Source organism: Fukomys damarensis, unplaced genomic scaffold, assembly GCF_012274545.1.
Source record: "Fukomys damarensis isolate Sample0158 unplaced genomic scaffold, DMR_v1.0_HiC HiC_scaffold_34, whole genome shotgun sequence".
NCBI lineage: Eukaryota > Metazoa > Chordata > Mammalia > Rodentia > Bathyergidae > Fukomys > Fukomys damarensis.
The window spans coordinates 23,715,644-23,732,257 of NW_022900946.1; the positions used below are offsets into that span (position 1 = coordinate 23,715,644).

General features: G+C 50.1%; 1 protein-coding gene and 1 long non-coding RNA gene across 9 annotated transcripts in view; one reads left to right on the top strand and one right to left on the bottom strand.

Moving 5' to 3' along the window:
• Positions 1-2,760: 2,760 nt before the first annotated feature.
• The window catches only part of Tango2 (transport and golgi organization 2 homolog), a 45,523-nt gene continuing 31,669 nt past the window's right edge, over positions 2,761-16,614 (bottom strand). For 5 of the 6 annotated variants that reach the window (XM_010620702.3, XM_010620698.3, XM_010620699.3 and 2 more), the window contains 6 exons: positions 12,975-13,094; positions 11,978-12,092; positions 9,214-9,284; positions 6,416-6,569; positions 5,132-5,236; positions 2,762-3,850 (listed from right to left, as the gene is read on the bottom strand). In XM_010620702.3, the coding sequence (XP_010619004.1) occupies positions 3,730-3,850; positions 5,132-5,236; positions 6,416-6,569; positions 9,214-9,284; positions 11,978-12,092; positions 12,975-13,094 (686 nt within the window). In that variant the 3' untranslated portion in view covers positions 2,762-3,729. Of the gene's footprint in view, positions 3,851-5,131; positions 5,237-6,415; positions 6,570-9,213; positions 9,285-11,977; positions 12,093-12,974; positions 13,095-16,614 lie in introns of all 6 variants that reach the window. The other variant, XM_033758600.1, reaches the window with a different exon arrangement.
• Positions 3,788-14,849, top strand: LOC117284124. 3 transcript variants are annotated; one of them, XR_004515212.1, is made up of 3 exons: positions 3,788-4,079; positions 5,431-5,653; positions 14,634-14,849. It is a non-coding gene; the product is annotated as an uncharacterized LOC117284124 (long non-coding RNA). The 3 variants fall into 3 exon arrangements; XR_004515213.1 differs by lacking the exon at positions 14,634-14,849 and adding an exon at positions 11,141-11,363; XR_004515214.1 differs by lacking the exon at positions 3,788-4,079 and adding an exon at positions 4,508-4,668.

The following is a 16,614-nucleotide window of genomic DNA, read 5'->3' on the forward strand; positions in this document are numbered from 1 at the left end:
GGGCGGGGCTCTGCGCGCGGAGAGAGACGGCCGCGGGGAGAGCCGGGAGCTGCGAGCGCAGAGGATGCCGGGAGTAGGGGAGTGTGAAGTGAGGTGGACGCCGGAGACCAAGAACGCGAAGGCTGCCGGGAGCCGAGCCTCGGACGCGCTGTCTTTTCTGTCAGCAGCTCAAGGCATTGCGCGGCCTCTAGTTAAAAGCGTTAGTTGGCCGAATAGTCACTTTTTAAAAATCATGCTCAACTGTTTGGCACCTTTGCATTTGCTAATAACGGCATCCAGAGCTTCAGAAAAGGGAGGATGTGAGTAAGTGAATAGACAGCTCTCTTAGAACAGCATTCGGCAATAAATGTAGAGGGAATTTAGATTTCCCGTTGGGCTGGCACCTCAGTAATTGCTACTGAACACAAAAATCATGGATGTTTTATTTTAGTGCTTTAAAATATAGTGGGCCTTGGGCCAGGGATTTAGCTCAGTAGTTCCGTTGCCTGCCTCGCAAGCACCGAGTTCGATCCTCAGTACCAAAAAAAAAAAAAAAAAAAAGTGGGCCTAAGGATGGGGATTTAGCTCAGTGGTTCTGCCGCCTGCCTCTCAAGGGCAAGGTCCAGAGTTCGATCCCCAGTAGAAAAAAAAAAAAAAAAGGGGGGGGTGTGCCAAAATGTGAAAAGTAGGTGTTTTTGTTTTGGTGCCAAGGATCGAACCCTGGGCCTCTTGATGCTGACCTGCACTCTTAACATTGAGCTACGCTCCAAGCTGTGTGTGTCGGGGGGAGGGTGTTTGTTTAGTGTTGGTTTGGTTTTTACATTGTTGGAAAATTTCTACCCCAAGATACTTGTAGCATCTGAGAGATGCCACCATAACCCAGGAACCAAGGTCGCCAGCATGTACGAACTTGGGAAACTGTACACTCTAAATATGTATTAGAGTTCATATTAATTATGCCTCAACAGAGGTGAAAAACAGACTATGGGCCTCCTAAGGACACAGGTTCACTTATTGGTATTTCTGCCCCAAAAGGCGAAAAAAAAAAAAAAAAAAAAAACTTCTAGAAGAGCAAAAACAGAAGGAGTGTTCTGTAAAGTTACCAGCCAGTTTCTTTTTCAAAAGTGTCAGTATCATTAAATACAGTGGGAGCCATCTGTGAATAAAAGAATCGTCTAAATGCAATGTAGAACTCAGACCCTGAATATGGGATTTTGGCTCAGAAAAGGGACATTTTGGGACAACTGGTAAACTTCAAATACTATGAGCCTCTTGACTCGTATTCTATGGACTCTCCTAAACCTATTTGTGAACGTCCTTGTATATTCTAGGTTGTTTTCTTCTTGGTTTTTGCAGTGCTGAGAATTCAACCTAGCACATGCTAGGCAAATGCTATACCACTGAACTACATACATTTTTAACATAGAACTTTGCTAAATCAGTTTGGCAAAACAAAAACCCTCCCATCTTTTATATCTGACCTGGTTCCTCATTACCCCACCCTGTGTCTGATCACTTGCCTTTGGCAATAATCTTGTTTGGTTAATTTAGCCAGGATCATTCCTTATGCTTCTTTTCTCTTCATGTTAGGCAAGTGCTCTACCATTGAGCTACATCTCCAGCCAACAACAGACACTTGTCTCACAACTATGCAGGCTGGAAGTCTTGAGATCCAACTGGTAGAAAGGTCATGGCAGTGTCCCCTTTGATAACTCTAGGGAAGTGCCAGTCCAGGCCTATTTCCCAGAACCTGGTTCATCCTGGCTGAACTGGTGCAGAACTTCAGACACTGTTGTCTCTGCATGTGTGCCTGTGTCCAAGTTCCCTTTCACAGAAGGACACCAGTCATAATTGCATTAGGGCTAGCTTAGAGACCCCATTTTATCCCTGGAATGACCCTGTCTCCAAATACAGTCACACTGTGAGTTACTGGTGGTTAAAATGCTAAAATATCTTTTTTGCGAGGAAGGGCTGACAACTCAACCCCTAACAATGAAATCTACATCTTGGGATGCCCCTTCCCCAGGAGGACCAAACCATAGGGGAGCCCCAGGCAGGGTGGGGGCTGAGGGCCTCATGACAAGACTTAGAAAGCTTTCCCTGGGCATGTCCAGTCCTGAGCAGAGGCAGACATCTGGGGAGGCTCTGTATGAGGACCCTGTGCCTGGTCAGCATAGAACAAGGCTATAGGACACAGGGTGGTAGCCCCTGGTGGGAGCCTGTCATCCTGACTGCCGGACACATGTGGGACTGCAGTTTCCTCACAAGCCTAGAGCAGGGAAAATGGGCTTCTGTTCCTCCCCAGATGGGCCAGCGATCCATCACACGCCAGCCAGGACACCTCAGTGCAGGTCTATATCCACCCTGTGCCCATTGCTCTGGGTGCTGTGTTCTGAAAGGCCAAGTCAGGGGTCAACTGTAGAAGCAGAAGGAAGCCCTGGGCTGAGCATTAGATATGTGGGACATAAGCTTGGCCAGGGCTGGGGACTCAGCTTCTGAGTGCCAAGACTAAAGCAGACTCCACTTGCCCTCTGGACCTCCAAACCACCTCTTCCTGCAATTCACATGCCTTTTCCTCCCAGGGTTCCTTTTAATAATCCCTAGTATTTAAAGTGATTTGCCCTATAACACCCCCTAATTTCCACACACACACCGGCTCCCTTGTGCCTCAGCCTCAGCCCATGGACTGCATCATGGTAGAGGGCAAAAGAAGAAAGAAGAGCCTCATAGGCAGCTGTACCACCACAGGAGGTCCTCATCACCATCACACAAAGTAAAGACCTTGAAACGTACTCATCGCAGACTCAAAACTTTATTATCCATAGCTCATATAAGTTCAGACTCCTCTGAAACTCAACTCTTCAAGAAGGAGAAGGGAGATAGCAAAGGTCAGCTAAGTCCCCTTGCTGAGACAGGCCTGCTCAGAGCCCTCAACGTTCACCTGGGTGAGGAAGGACCTAAAGTCCTCAGCACACACTCACTTGCCCTCCCTGGTGGGAATGACCAGTGTGTACGGGACCCCTGGTGCACACAGGACCTCCCAGGATATACGGAACACCTACACCATCCTAAACTATCCAGTGTACATGGAACTGCCTCATGTACACAGGACCCCCTGGCACATGGAGGGCCACTGGATCCCTCCTAAGCTGTGCTTCAGTTGTGAAAGTGGGTTGCTTTTATGTCTTCTTTGTGCTCCAAGTTCCAAAGGTGGCCTGTCTCCTCTGTGGGAGGAGGTCTGACTGTCAGGAACTGAACTACACTTGTACTCTGTGCTCCCAGGAAAGAAAAGGCCCATTTAAACCAAAGCTTACCCCTGCCACTTGACCAGAGCAAAGACCCACTGGCTAGAAGTACATGTGTGGTAAGAGGTGCTCCTCTTCCTGCTGGGCACATATATGCGTGCATGCATGTGCCTGTGCACCTATCCATGTACACGTGTGCATGTGTATGCATGTAAACGTGTTAACTCATGCCCTATGTGTGTATGAGTGTGCCTGTGCACACAGGCAGAGCAGACCCAGGTACATTCTCAATGTATGGCATACCTGGGCCTGCACAGGCCTAGCATCAGACTCTGTCACGCGCCACTGGCACAAAGGCAAACCCTGAGCGAGGTAGAGGGACATGGATAGGTAACACGTAGATCAGAGGGCCTGGGCCAGGAGGACGCTGGCTGAGTTATGGGCAATGCATCCATGAAGACTCTAGTCCACACTGGCCTTGAGGCAGGGCCTCCCGGGATCCCTGTTAGCTCTGTAGCATGAACTCATGGGTGTTTGTCTCCCAGCAGGAGGGATCCTTGTCCAGCATGCTGCGTTCTGTGAAGGTCACCTGGCCATTTGCATCCACAAGGATAATGGTGTTGGTTCTGAAAGACAATGTTTTCCATGAAGCCCCTGGCACCAGTCCCGACTGTCAGAGCCACAGCTGAAGTGGAATGAGCAAGCCCACCAAGCCTGGGCCCTGTTCTAGGCCCTCAGCTTCGGCCTAAGGCAGGGGCTGGGGTCGTAGATGAATAGCAGCCTTAACCATGGGGTCAGGAAGGAGCTTGTCAGGGGCATCTGGGCTCCCCGGGTAGCCCTCCAGGCCCACGATGGGTGAGTCCTCTTGCCTCTCCTCTGAAACAACACCAACCTGTCCTGCCTGCCCTCTTCAGCAAGAGCCCTGCCTGCTGGCTTGTCACATTCCCTGGACAACTGCTAGGTTCACCACTGACCTACCTACTCAGAGGACCGCAAAGTCCAGACACTGGCCACTATTTGTTCTTTCAAGAAGTCAAGCTTTCAACTAGTAGGGGCCACACTTTGCCTTCCTGGAAAACCCCCTCCTGCCCACCCCCAAAGCCAGCTGGCCCCTGCCAACCCTCAGCACACCATTCTTCTCTCTCACCCAGTCTTCCCCATTGTGGGAGGTTCTTCAGGGGTTTTGTCTTTGTTTTTGTTGTTTAGTTTTGTTTTAGAGACAGGTTCTCACTATGTAATTCAGGCTGGCCTTGAACTCACTATGTAACCCAGACTGGCTCTGAACTCTGGACAGTATTCCTGCCTCAGCCTCCAGAGTGCTAGGATCATAGCTGTGTGCCGCCACACCCATCTTGGGAGGTTCTTCATGTTGTGATAACTGTCTCCGTCGAAAAAAGGTGGATACATACACAAAAAAAAATGATCAGTCTGCAGCCCTATCTAGGTATGTAACCCATGGACCCTAGAATATCAGTACCAGGGGATCTACCAAGAACACAGCTACTACCCTGGCTCTCTGGTGGCTGTATATTTGCTCCTCGCTGGAAGAGGCCATGATGAATATACCAACAGCCTATCTCAGAGAATTAGAGAAAGTAATCCTAAAATTCATTTGGAGCCAGAAGAGACCTAGAATAGCAAAAGCAATTCTGGGCAACCGAGGCAAGGCAGGGAGCATCACAATCCCTATCTTGGGAGGGGATAACACAGGGGCCCCACCTAAGACACAGTGAAACCTTAAGGAGCTCAAACCTGGCAGTCTGCTCACCACTCACAGCCAAGTGTAGACAGGGTAGAGGCTCCAGAATCTGCTCAGCTAGGGAAGGAGTCTGGCCCTAGTTAGCTGTGGTGTGGGGAGCTGCTGCTTGGCCGTTCCCTGGAGCTCAGAGCTGAGGTGCCCACCATACCTGGTGCCATAGTCTGGGCAGCGCACACACACAGCTGCATACTTGTTCAGTATGGGCCGTATGTACTCCTGGCCCTGGTCCTCAATGGCCGGGTCTGGCAGCTGTCTGAAAGAACAAAGGAAGGGGGTGGCCATCAGTCCCTCTACCACCTGTCCACAACCCCCTGTAGCTGGGTGGCCTAAACAGCCTTGGGGTTCCTGAGGAGCCCCTTAGCCTTGAACAGGCCGTGAAAAACCATGAGGGTTGTTTTACCTTCTTTGCTGCTTCGTGCTTCATATCTATGTTAACCTTCCACGTAGGACTCCGTCATTAAGCCCAGCCAGCTAGATGCCACACACACTTTATGGCTGCCCCAGAGTTGCCCTGTGAAAATCTGTCTGCATGACAGGAGTGTGCTTGAGACCAGAGACTTCCCAGTCACCACAAAAGGCAGCAGAGCTGCAGCCATCAATGAGAACAGCCAACGACCATCACAGAACTGCCCAGGATGACGCAGTGACCCACCACTGTGTGGACCGACGGGTAAGAAGCTGGCCAGACAGGGAGGCCAGTAGGGATCCCGAAAGGGACAGTAATGCTGAGGCTGAAGGGTGAGACCATGGCACAGAGGAGAGGGAGGACAAGTAGGGGCAGGAAGGGGCCCCAGGAAATCATGGGGCATTCCTCTGAGGGACTGCTACAACAATAGGGTTGGGGGAGTGGCAGTACATACTGGATCATCTGGGCAGGAAGGTGGACAGCTGAAACGGGAAGGGGAGGGACGTGGGGCTACACGTGAGACCCAAGTCAGCTTGACAAACACCGAGACCGCTGCTGGGATGGCCAAGATTCAGATGCCCACTGTCTGAGGGTGTCGCACTGCTACCCGTGGCGCCTCAAGGCTTCCAGGCCAGGAAGCATGTGGGGGCGCCCCTAACCCCAGGGACACGTGCCATCTGTGCCCAGTGTTCAGCCCGGATCACTGCGGAGACAGCACGGGAAGTTCTGTCACCATCCAGACCAGCCCTGAGCCTGGCTTCTCAGTCCCATGGCTCCCCTTCCTGGGGAGGGGCTGCTTTCTGAATACCCACAACCTTCCAGAACTTCCCACTGGCCTTCCAGTTCCTCCAGCACTATGCGAGCCTATTCTGAGGTCTGAGAGCACCAAACTTCCCGGCCTACGGGCCCTCGGTTACCCAGTTCGCATCGTCAGGAAGTTCCGTATTGGAAACCCCAGCTGGATGTCCAAGGGGCGTAAGCGGAGAGAGCAGGGATGCAGATGAAGGGCCTGGGGAGTCCACTTACGCCTCCTCGTTGTTTAGCACATCCAGGAGCTGGGCGACAAAGGCATCCTTAGGGAGCGCCTGGCTCTGCTCCACAGCCTCCAGGAAGAGCTGCTTCCCAAAACACAGCTTCCTCCAGGGTGTCTCCAGCAGTGCATTGCTCAGCCCGTAGGTTCCTGCAGGGTTGCGGGGGGGGTGTGTGTCAATCTGGCCACGCAGAGCCCTCGCTCTGTGATTTCAGGGTAAACTCCCGCTCTCCCACCAACACACAGGCTAGGGTGCCAGGGTTACAGCTAGGGACAACAATACTGGAACAGACCGAAACTAAGCTGTCCCTTTACTCTAACACTCCTCTGGGCCCTCTCTGGCCCCATCTGTGCAGTGAGGGATGGAGAACTCAAGTGGGGGGCACGTACGAGAGGTCATTAGGCACAGCCACGTAGGCCTGGATGGACACAGAAACGTGGAATAAACAACTGGAACTCCAATGGGGAATCTCTCTAGGCAAGAGCCTGGGAGGGGCCCGGGATTTACTCAGTGGCATAGAGCCTGCCTGGCAAGCGCAGAGTCCTGAGTTCAGTCCTTAGTACCACACACACACACACACACACACACACACACACACACACACACACACAAAGAGAGAATGGGGACACCTACAAAGGGAGACAATCAGCAACCTGAAGCTAGGAGGGCACCCACCGTGACAGGCCCTGACTGTTTGGGTTGTTTTTTTTTTGGTACCAGGGATCAAACTCAGGTCCTCCTGCCTGCCTATATCCCTGGCCCAATAGGCCCTGACTTGTACCAGCAGTTAGAGAAGCCATGTGGGGGGACATCCACATCCTGTTTCATCCCTGAGCTTGTCCACTTCTTGATACCTGTCCTACATTACTACTATCATGTACTCTCTACCACTGAACCAAATCTTCAGTTCCCTCTTATAAATAAGTGTATTGAGATATGACATTTTCTACAGTTCACCGATTTAAAGTGTGTCTATCCACAGTTATACTACCATCACCGCTGTCTAATCCCAGAACCTTTGCATTCTTTCCCAAAGAAACTCAAGACTGCAACTTGGATCAGGTGAGGACAGGCTTAGGAATGAAAGGAATTTCTACCAAAAATGACTTAGCAGCAAATAAGCATCTGTAGCAGGGGCAGGGTAGGGCAGGGTCTCGGCCACTGAGAAGAAAGGCCTTGGGGTAGCTTTCAGCTGCTTCCCCGCCTGCCTCTAGGCCCATGTTCAAAATGAGGAAGGGAGATGTCTGCTTCCTTTCAAGCTTTGTGTTTTCCAATTCCTTCCCAGGCAGTTGTCAAGGGCTCAGGGCAGCCCTAACGATGATGTGGACACGAACCCACCTCCCTGCACACCTGGACCCCAAGATGCCAAACTGATGTGGGGGCATCAAGCCAAGCAGGACAGTAAGAACTCAGTGCCAAGCTCGGCACCACAGCAACATAGCCCTCTACCTGTCCTTTAGGTATGAGCAGGCTCCGGGGGCTCAGCTGGGCCTGCTGTGAACCCCCGTGGCTCTGCCCCAGGTGGGAAGGGGAGGGCCAGCATCACAGAGGGTGCCCCACAGTTGGCAGAGAGCCCCACATAAAGAGTGGGCACAAGGACAAAGTGAGGTGCATCAGAAGCCACCCCCAAGAGTGGAATGGGGGTGTCCTCCTCTGAACATGCCCTGGCCCAAGGTGTCTTGGCCTGATCACCACCCCTGGATTCCTCCACTCACCTGTGCCCAAAATGTCCCTGGACAGACATGAGAAGGTGGGTTCTCGCTACACCTTTGCTTAGGAGCTACTTTCTGTGGCTCTGCCCCGCTGTCCCTCCTTCCTTGGATGTTGCGATTTCCAGGAAGCCTCTCCCCTGCCAGCAGACAGAGTATCAGGTTACACTCCCTCTATGAGCCACTTTGAGGGGAAGGCGGTCTGCGTCTTGTCCCGGGTCTGCTTCTCCCCCTTCAACACGCTGCCTGTCCGGACCTCAGACACCAGCTCTTTTCCCTACACCTGAGCTGTTGGGTCTTTATCAGGAGTCCCAGTTCTTACTGTCCTGCTTGCCTTGATGCCCCCTCATCAGTTCGGCATCTTGGGGTCCAGGTGTGCAGGGAGGTGGGTTCGTGTCCACATCATCGTTAGGGCTGCCCTGAGCCCTTGACAACTGCCTGGGAAGGAACTGGAAAACACAAAGCTTGAAAGGAAGCAGACATCTCCCTTCCTCATTCTGAACGTGGGCCTAGAGGCCGGCGGGGAAGCAGCTGAAAGCTACCCCAAGGCCTTTCTTCTCAGTGGCCGAGACCCTGCCCCACCCCGCCCCTGCTACAGATGCTTATTTGCTGCTAAGTCTGAGAAGGAGACCAGGGCAGAGCAGGGAGACAAAAGGGAGAGTCCCTAAGGCCCCGGGCCAGGCGTGGAGACTAAGTACAGGAGGTGTGGATGTGCATCACTGAGGAGTGCAGAGGAAGACCCCTGTGATAACTGCCCCGAAGGTTCCGAGAAAGGACAAGCACACACAGGGCTGAGATGTGGGGCCACGGGGTTGCCTTCCAGGCTGCAGGGCTGTGGTAAGAGTTCACAGCAGGTTCTGAGTCTCACTTTCTAGGAAAAACCCATGGGAAGGTGGCAGGAATAGTGCAGGGCCAGGTGCAGACCAAAGCCCCACACAGGTCATACATAAGGTGCACAGATCAATCAGCAAACAGTACAGTCCCGGGAAAAAAGTGCAGTAGGGGCCTGGTCCCTGAAAAGCACAGGGGGATACCCAACACATCAGCAGTCCTTCACCCAAGCAGGCTGCCAGAGCAGGCTCACCTGGCATCAGGATGATGGGCTCAGGCTCCCCTCGGTTTCCATAGTAACAAATGACATCTCCTTTTGCTGTGCTGTGGAGATGGAGGAGAGAAAAGGTTAGATAGGGCAGGTTAGAAGGGCTGGGGATTTGGCTCAGTGTTTCTGCCGCCTCCCTTGCAAGCACATGGGCCTGAGTTCGATCCTCAGTACCACAAGAAAAAAAAATGGTTAGAAAGGATCAACAGGGCATCCTGCCCTCAGCACTGCCCCGCGATCTCATGGCCCTATTCCCAGGGCCCTAGCTGGTGGCCAAGCACAAGAACAATGGTGTACTTTAGCCGGGCTGAGGGGTCAGGAAAGGTAGGCCATGGAGACCTGGTTCCAGCATCACAGGTACACTGCGGTCTCATCTTGGGGACCACCAGCCTGGGAAGAAACAGCATGTGAATGTCCTACCCCCATGAACAGCATCTTCTGGTGAGTTGTGGTACCCACCTCTGTGGCTAATCTCCAAGTACTTCTGGGGCTTCTAGACAGGTGGTGTCAGAGTGACACAGGCTTCCTACTTTCATATTGTGAGTGTATGTTTTACAACAGTTAAAATGCTCCACTGCTGAAGATGCCCTGGTTCCTCAATACCACAGTAAATCTTACTGGTAGAACTTGGAATGCCTTTCTGTTGCCATTGCTTAGCACTGGGGATCACTAAGCTACAGTCATTTCTTTTTCTTTTTCTTTTTTTTGAGACAGGCAGGGTCTTACTAAGTTGCCCAAGTTGGACTCAAACTTGAGATCCTCCTGTCTCAGTCTCTAGAGTACCTGAAATTACAGGTGTGTACTATGACTTTGAGATTTATGACACACCCTCCAGGTCAGACACCAGACAGAGATCTGCACCTTCAGAATGGGCAAATGTAGAAAAGGGGGTAAAAAAGGAAAGAAGGGCAAAGAAAAAATAGGAGAAAAGGGGAAAATGGAAATAAATTCATTGTAAATAGGGAAAGGTGGAGGGAGTAAGCGGGGGCAGGGGAAATGGGGGAAAAATAAGAACCAAGATACATCATGTAAAGGCACAAGATCCCCGTGATGAATGTCAGTGTACTGTACACCTAAAATGTACTGATAACCTTGAAGGGGAAGAAGAGAAAGAAAAGGGGATAAAATGGGTGGCTGGGGTACTGTTAGGTCCGCCCATTCCTCCTGCTTCGTGCTGCTACCAGGCAGGTCCCACCCACCAGCTTCCAGAGCCTTTGTTCTGTGTTCAAATTCTTTTTCTACCACACCCCTTGGCACTTTAAGATGTTTGGTTAATGAGTTCAGGGCTTTTGTATCCCAGCAGAAAGCTTTTGAAGCTTTTGAACTTTTGATGTAAGGACAGAAGCATCAGGTGCCCAAGCTGGGGTCGCTGACAGAGCCACCCCAGCCAGACAAAGGGACGGGCCTTATCCAGGGACAGCTCTGGCTTGGTTTCCTCATCAGCACCCACCAGCAGGGCTGTTCACTGCCACCCTCCAACCTCAGCCCTGGTACCACCTGCCGTTGACCCATGGGGTGCTTTTCTGGTCACTGTGTGCTTTCTTGGGTTGTGATCATTACAGCGGCAGACTCCTGACCCAGGAGCTAGGAGAGCTGCTCAGGTTCCCAGAGGCCCAGGGCCTCACTTTCCACAACTGCAGAAGTTTCCAGCTCATAGGTACCCACATATCCATTCAGAACACACCTTCCTTGTCCCCCAGCCACTTGGCACAGCTGCTGAGTGCCCAGTCCCACTAGTGTCACAGCCCCTGTTCTGGTCTCCTAGAGCTGGGTCACACATGCAACACGTAACAGGGCAAAGTGGGGAGCACGTGGACTTGGGGCTGCTGTAGCTCAGCTGGGAAGAGCGCTCTGGACAGTAAGTGCTAACATCAGCCTTCACCCTTGGCCCTCCTCCTCTGGGCCATTGCAGCCCGCTCAGCCTCTACATCATACGCCTCCATCCATGTGGCACAGGGGCGGACACAGCATTCCACATGCAGTGGATGTTGGCGGCATAGCGGACCTGCCCTCGTGGAAGGAAGTAGCTCAACAAGGGGATCTGGACATGAGCGCTAACTGCTCCTCACCCCGTCTGCCTGTCCTGGAGGAAGCCCCTTTAACCAGCAGCCCATGGCTTGGATGTGCCAGGCTTGCCTGGGTAGCACTGAGTGAAGAATTGTTTTGGGCTGCATATAAAAAATACAGGTAACATACAAGTAACAAAAATATCCTTTAAAACTACTTTTTACTACAACCCAGGCATGTTCAACCCACAGGCTGCAGGTTGGACATAACCTGCCTAGGGTAACAGCATTTGCTGACTTCTGGGCATTACAAGGGGAGGGGAGAGGAGTCATAGGGAGACGAGGATGCTCACTTCACAAAGTTTCTGCAGTACCTGTGGCCATATCTCTAACATGAAAGTCACCTAGGTCACAGCACCTGGCCGGGGCTGCTGTGGGCTGTTCCACAGGGCCTGCCCATGGAAGAGTGGACACTCAGCTAGGGCCACAGACTACCCTTCACAGTCCCAGCTCTTCAGCTCTCAAGGCAGAGAGCAAGAAGCCCTGACTCAGCTCCCCATGCCCCAGCGGGGTGGGCCTGTGACAGGCTAGGTCTTTGGAATGTTTGCCAAGCCTACTGCAAGTGACATTTTGGGGAAGGCTACCAAGCTGACTGGAGGGGTAGAATCTTGAGCCCGGTGCCAGGATGCTTGGCCCCTAAGGCAGTGCTGAGTAGGGCTGCTGCGCCCTTCTGGCAGACTCACCTCAGGTCAGCTGCTATGAGATTGAAGCCATTGTACAGATGGCCCTCCTGGGAGACCTTCTTCAGGTAGGACAAGCTGTCCATGTCAGTGGTCAGAAAGTTGGTTACAAGTTCACCTGTATGCAGGCAACAGGGACACATGACTGAGGCAGCAGATAAGCCCCTTTCCTTGGGATACCGTAGTGGAGCCCCCTTGGGAAGATAAAGAAAGAGGGATCCCAATGGCACTCCAGCAAATGGCATCAGCCACACTTCACTGAGAGGGCTGCCACGAAGGGAGGCACTGAAGACTATGATGTTTTGGGGAGAGGGGTGTTAAAAAAATCTTTTAGCCAGGTACAGAGGCTATACACACATGTCATCCTAACTAGTTGAGAGGATGAGGTAGGAACATCATGAGTTTGAGGCTAGTCCAGGCAACATATAGAGAATCTCATTTCAAAAACAAAAACAAAAAAAAAAGCCAGGTGTGGTGGTGCATGCCTATAATCCCAGCACTCGGGAGGCTGAGGCAGGAGGACCACTGTGAGTTCAAACCAGCCTGGACTGCATAGTGAGTTGTCAGTCTCAACTACATAGTGAGACCCTGTCTCAAAAAAAAAAAAAAAAAAAAAAAATTCCCCATAGAATTGTGCCAGAGGGGGAGGGGGCAGTGTCTACGCTGCTGACATTGGACAGGTGGGGGACAAAGATATAATAGTAAGGAGGAACATCTTGTAGAGGACACACATAAGAGAGTGCTCCCTGAGATGACCACATCTGTGCGTGCCAGGAGACCAGGCTGACAGTGGCTGCTATAGTGATATCATAGGTCCCCTCCCCTTCTCCTGTCTCTGCCTCCTGCTCCAGAGGCAGGTAGGGAGTGCTAGCAGACACTCTCTGCAGGCGCCTCCTGCTTCCTACTTACCCTTGCTGATCCACTCTGCCTGCCTTACTAGGCCTCGCCCACCCACTCACCCCCACCTGGGCCCAGTCCCACTTCCCCTGCTTCCCTTTACCTCTGCCACGGGTATCTTGGTCCAGCCGCGGCTGCAGGTAGTTGGTGAGTGCCCCCAGCTTACCCCCAGTGCTGATGCCCAGCCACGTGCCTCCTTCCTTGCCTTCTTCCATGTCAAGCCCTGTGGCAGGTGACAGAGTACGACTCATTGTAATAGGTCTGACACTGCTCTGGTTCTTGCCCAGAGCCTGTACCCTACGAAAAGCAATGTTGGTATCTCTATGAGAATATGTACCTCAGCCCAGCAGCCCTGGCCATGGGTTGGGATCCAACTCTGCAATGTGATAGGCAGTTCCTAGTGATAACCCTGTCCCACAGGACATGGCAGGCACTGAATATACCTGTCCTGCTGTCAATAGGGTGGATCTGAAACTGGGTGGTCTGCACGTGACTTCTACAGAACACATCTTACACATGGCCCAGGGATTGGGGTTCAGGCCACTAAGATAGCTTCCTACCCAGGGGCCTCATCTACAGGAACAGGCTCAGGTCCAGGCTATGGTCAGTACTCTACATGTCACCAAGCCTTGCCAGTAGGTAAGACAGGCCCTTAAAGCCATGGGAGAGGAGATGTAGGGTGTAGATCGGTGGCAGAGCACTAGCCTATCATGCAAGGGGCTCTGGGTTGGATTGCCAGCAACAACAACAACAACAAAACAACCATGGGAGGGCACTTGCTAGACTAGAGGGTTAGATTTCAGAAGACAGCCTGGGAGGCCAGGCAATGTGTCCCTGAGAGAACAATGAAGGAAGCTATGAGAATGAAGCCAAAAACGCACTGGAGACCCCAGAAAGGTGGTAAAGTCAGGGACTTGGAACAGCTGAGGAAAAAGTCAGGGACTTGGAACAGCTGAGGAAAAAGTCAGGGACTTGGAACAGCTGAGGAAAGCCACAAGGAGTAAGCAAAGCTAGCCCGAGAGAAGCCACGAGAGCTGCAACCTCTGGCAATGCCATAGGGGCATGACTGCCCAACGGTTTTGGAGTTCATATCTCACTACAGCTTGACCTGGGTGCTGGACATGGAACACGAGATTTAATGTCTGCCTTGTTAGGTTTCAGTCTTACTTTGGTCCCATTGGTTTCTATCTTCCCATTCCTCCTTTTTATAATGGGAATGTTTACCCAGTAACATTGTGTGTAAGCAGTGTTTAACTTTCTTTTTTATTTATTTATTTTTTAGAGACAGGGTCTCACTATGTAGTTGAGACTGACCTGGAACTCACTATGTAGCCCAGGCTGGTCTCGAACTCACAGCCATCCTCCTGCCTCAGAGCTGGGATTATAGGTGTGCACCACCACACCTGGCCCTGTTTTATTTTTATAGAGGCTCACAGCTAAAAGTTTGCTTTGAGTCTCAGAGGAGATTTTGGACTAGGACTTTTCAGCAATGCTGAAAGTACTGCCAAGACTGTGGTGACTCTTAACAATGCATTTTGTGTAAAGTGACACACCTGAGTCTTTGGGGGAGTAGAGGCCATCGTGTTATGGTTTAGACATAAAATGGCCTCAAAGACTTGTGTTTGGAAGGTGGATTATGGAGCAATACAGTTGACTTGCTGTTAGGTGGGGTGTGGTCACAAGTAGGTTACTGGGGGCATGGCCTGGAAGGGTACACAGTATATCCCTCCCCAAGCTTCTCTTTTTGCTTTCTTCTTCCTAGCTGCCGTAAGGAACAGCTTTTCTTCCACCACACCACTCTGCCATGACATCCTGCCTAGGAGCCAGACAACTTTGGACTAAAACATAAGCCAAAAAAGACCTCTCCTTAAGTTGTAGGTGTCTGGTATTTTGTCTCAGCAATGAAGAAAATGATTAAGACACCTCGTAGGATGGGTGAGAAAATGTGGAACAAAATAGACAATGAGAATGGGGCAGCAGTAATAAGAAGGGGGAAGATACTTTTTTGAGTACCCTTATCGTGTTGTTGTGACTCTTAGGACCATGGCAATAAAAATATACCCCATTTTCTAGGCTGCATTCGATGCTTTTGTTAATGTTGAAAGTACTACATTAGCCTAGGTGACATAATTGTGTTAATTAGTTGTTCCTTATGGTATACCAAGACTGAGATTGCCTAAGGATCTTAAAAAAAAGACCTATAGGCCAGTGCCAAAGAACCAGCAGCTCAACTAGGCAAAAACTTCTCATCCCCAATAAATTGAAGAGTAGGATTCTGAATAGACTCAAAACCAAAAAGCTAGCTATTCCTGAAAGATGCTTCTGAGAAGTAGTCATTTACTAAGGGTTCTGAATACTGGCAATAAAGCTATTTGCCATAAGCAATTTATAAGCATCAACTCAGGAATCAAACTTAAAAAAAGAAAATGAAGGGCCTGGCGTGGTAGCACATGCCTGTAATCCCAGCACTCAGGAAGCAGAAGCAGGGGGATCATGAGTTCAAGGCTAGCCTGAACTACAAAGTGAGACTCTGTCTCAAAACACCAATAAATAAATAAGAGAGAGAGAGAGAGAGAGAGAGAGAGAGAGAGACTTAAACAAGATACAATCCCACAGACAAAGGCAAACCCCAGAGGCAATGAAGTGGAACAATCCAAAAGCTACCCACCTGGACTCTTCTGAAGTGGTAATAGCAGAGATAACAAAGTAGATGAATGAGGCTCTAGAGAAAAAAAAAAATCAAAGCAGAAATAATTTCCCAGATAACTACAGAAATGGTGACAAGAATGAAATATACAGACAAAAAATCCACAAGAACTCAGGAACATGGAAACCATGAATGCCCATCATAGGAAAGAAATGGAATCCATGAAACAGATTCAAACAAATATCCAGGAGAAAAACTCCACTGAAAGTATATGCAGCAGAATGAGCCAATATGAGGACAGAATATCAGATATAGAAGACAGGATTGCAGTTAGCAATCATGAAAAGAGAGATTTCTTAAAAATTGCAAGGGACCTGAGAAATCAATCCAACAGCTGCTAGATGATGCAAAGAAGAATAATATAAGATTTATTGGAGTCAGTGAAAAAGCAGGCGATACTGCAGATGATATAAAAAACAAGCTCTCAGAAGTAATGGCAGAAAAGTTCCCAAATAGGGAAAAGAAATTTGAGGTACAGATAAGTTAGGCATATAGGACTCCAATTAACCATGATTAAAACAAACAAACAAACAAAAAAAAAACTTCTCCAAAGCATATAACAGTCAGGATTTCAGAAATTCAACACAAGGACAGAATATGAAACGCTATTAGAGAAAAGAAACAAATCACCTATAGAGGAAAGCACATCAAAATCACATCAGACTTCAACACAAACTCAAGTCAAGGAAAGCTTGGAGTGAAGTATTTCAAGTCCTAAAGGAAAACAATTTCCAACCCAGATTGACGTACCTTGCAAAACTATCCTTCAAAACTAATGGAGAAATAAGATACTTCCAGGACAAAGAACATCTAAAGAAATGCATGACCACCAAACCAGCGCTCCAAAGAGTTCTGAAGGATATTCTAGAAAGAGACAAATAAGGACTATACTCCATGAACCCCAACAGAATGAATCCACCAGGCAAGGCAAGAAATTAAACATAAAAGGAAAGAAGGAAGCCAGCAGCTGGAAAATAACACAACTGAGATAAGACAATAAATATATATCAATAATAACCATGAATATTAATGGTCT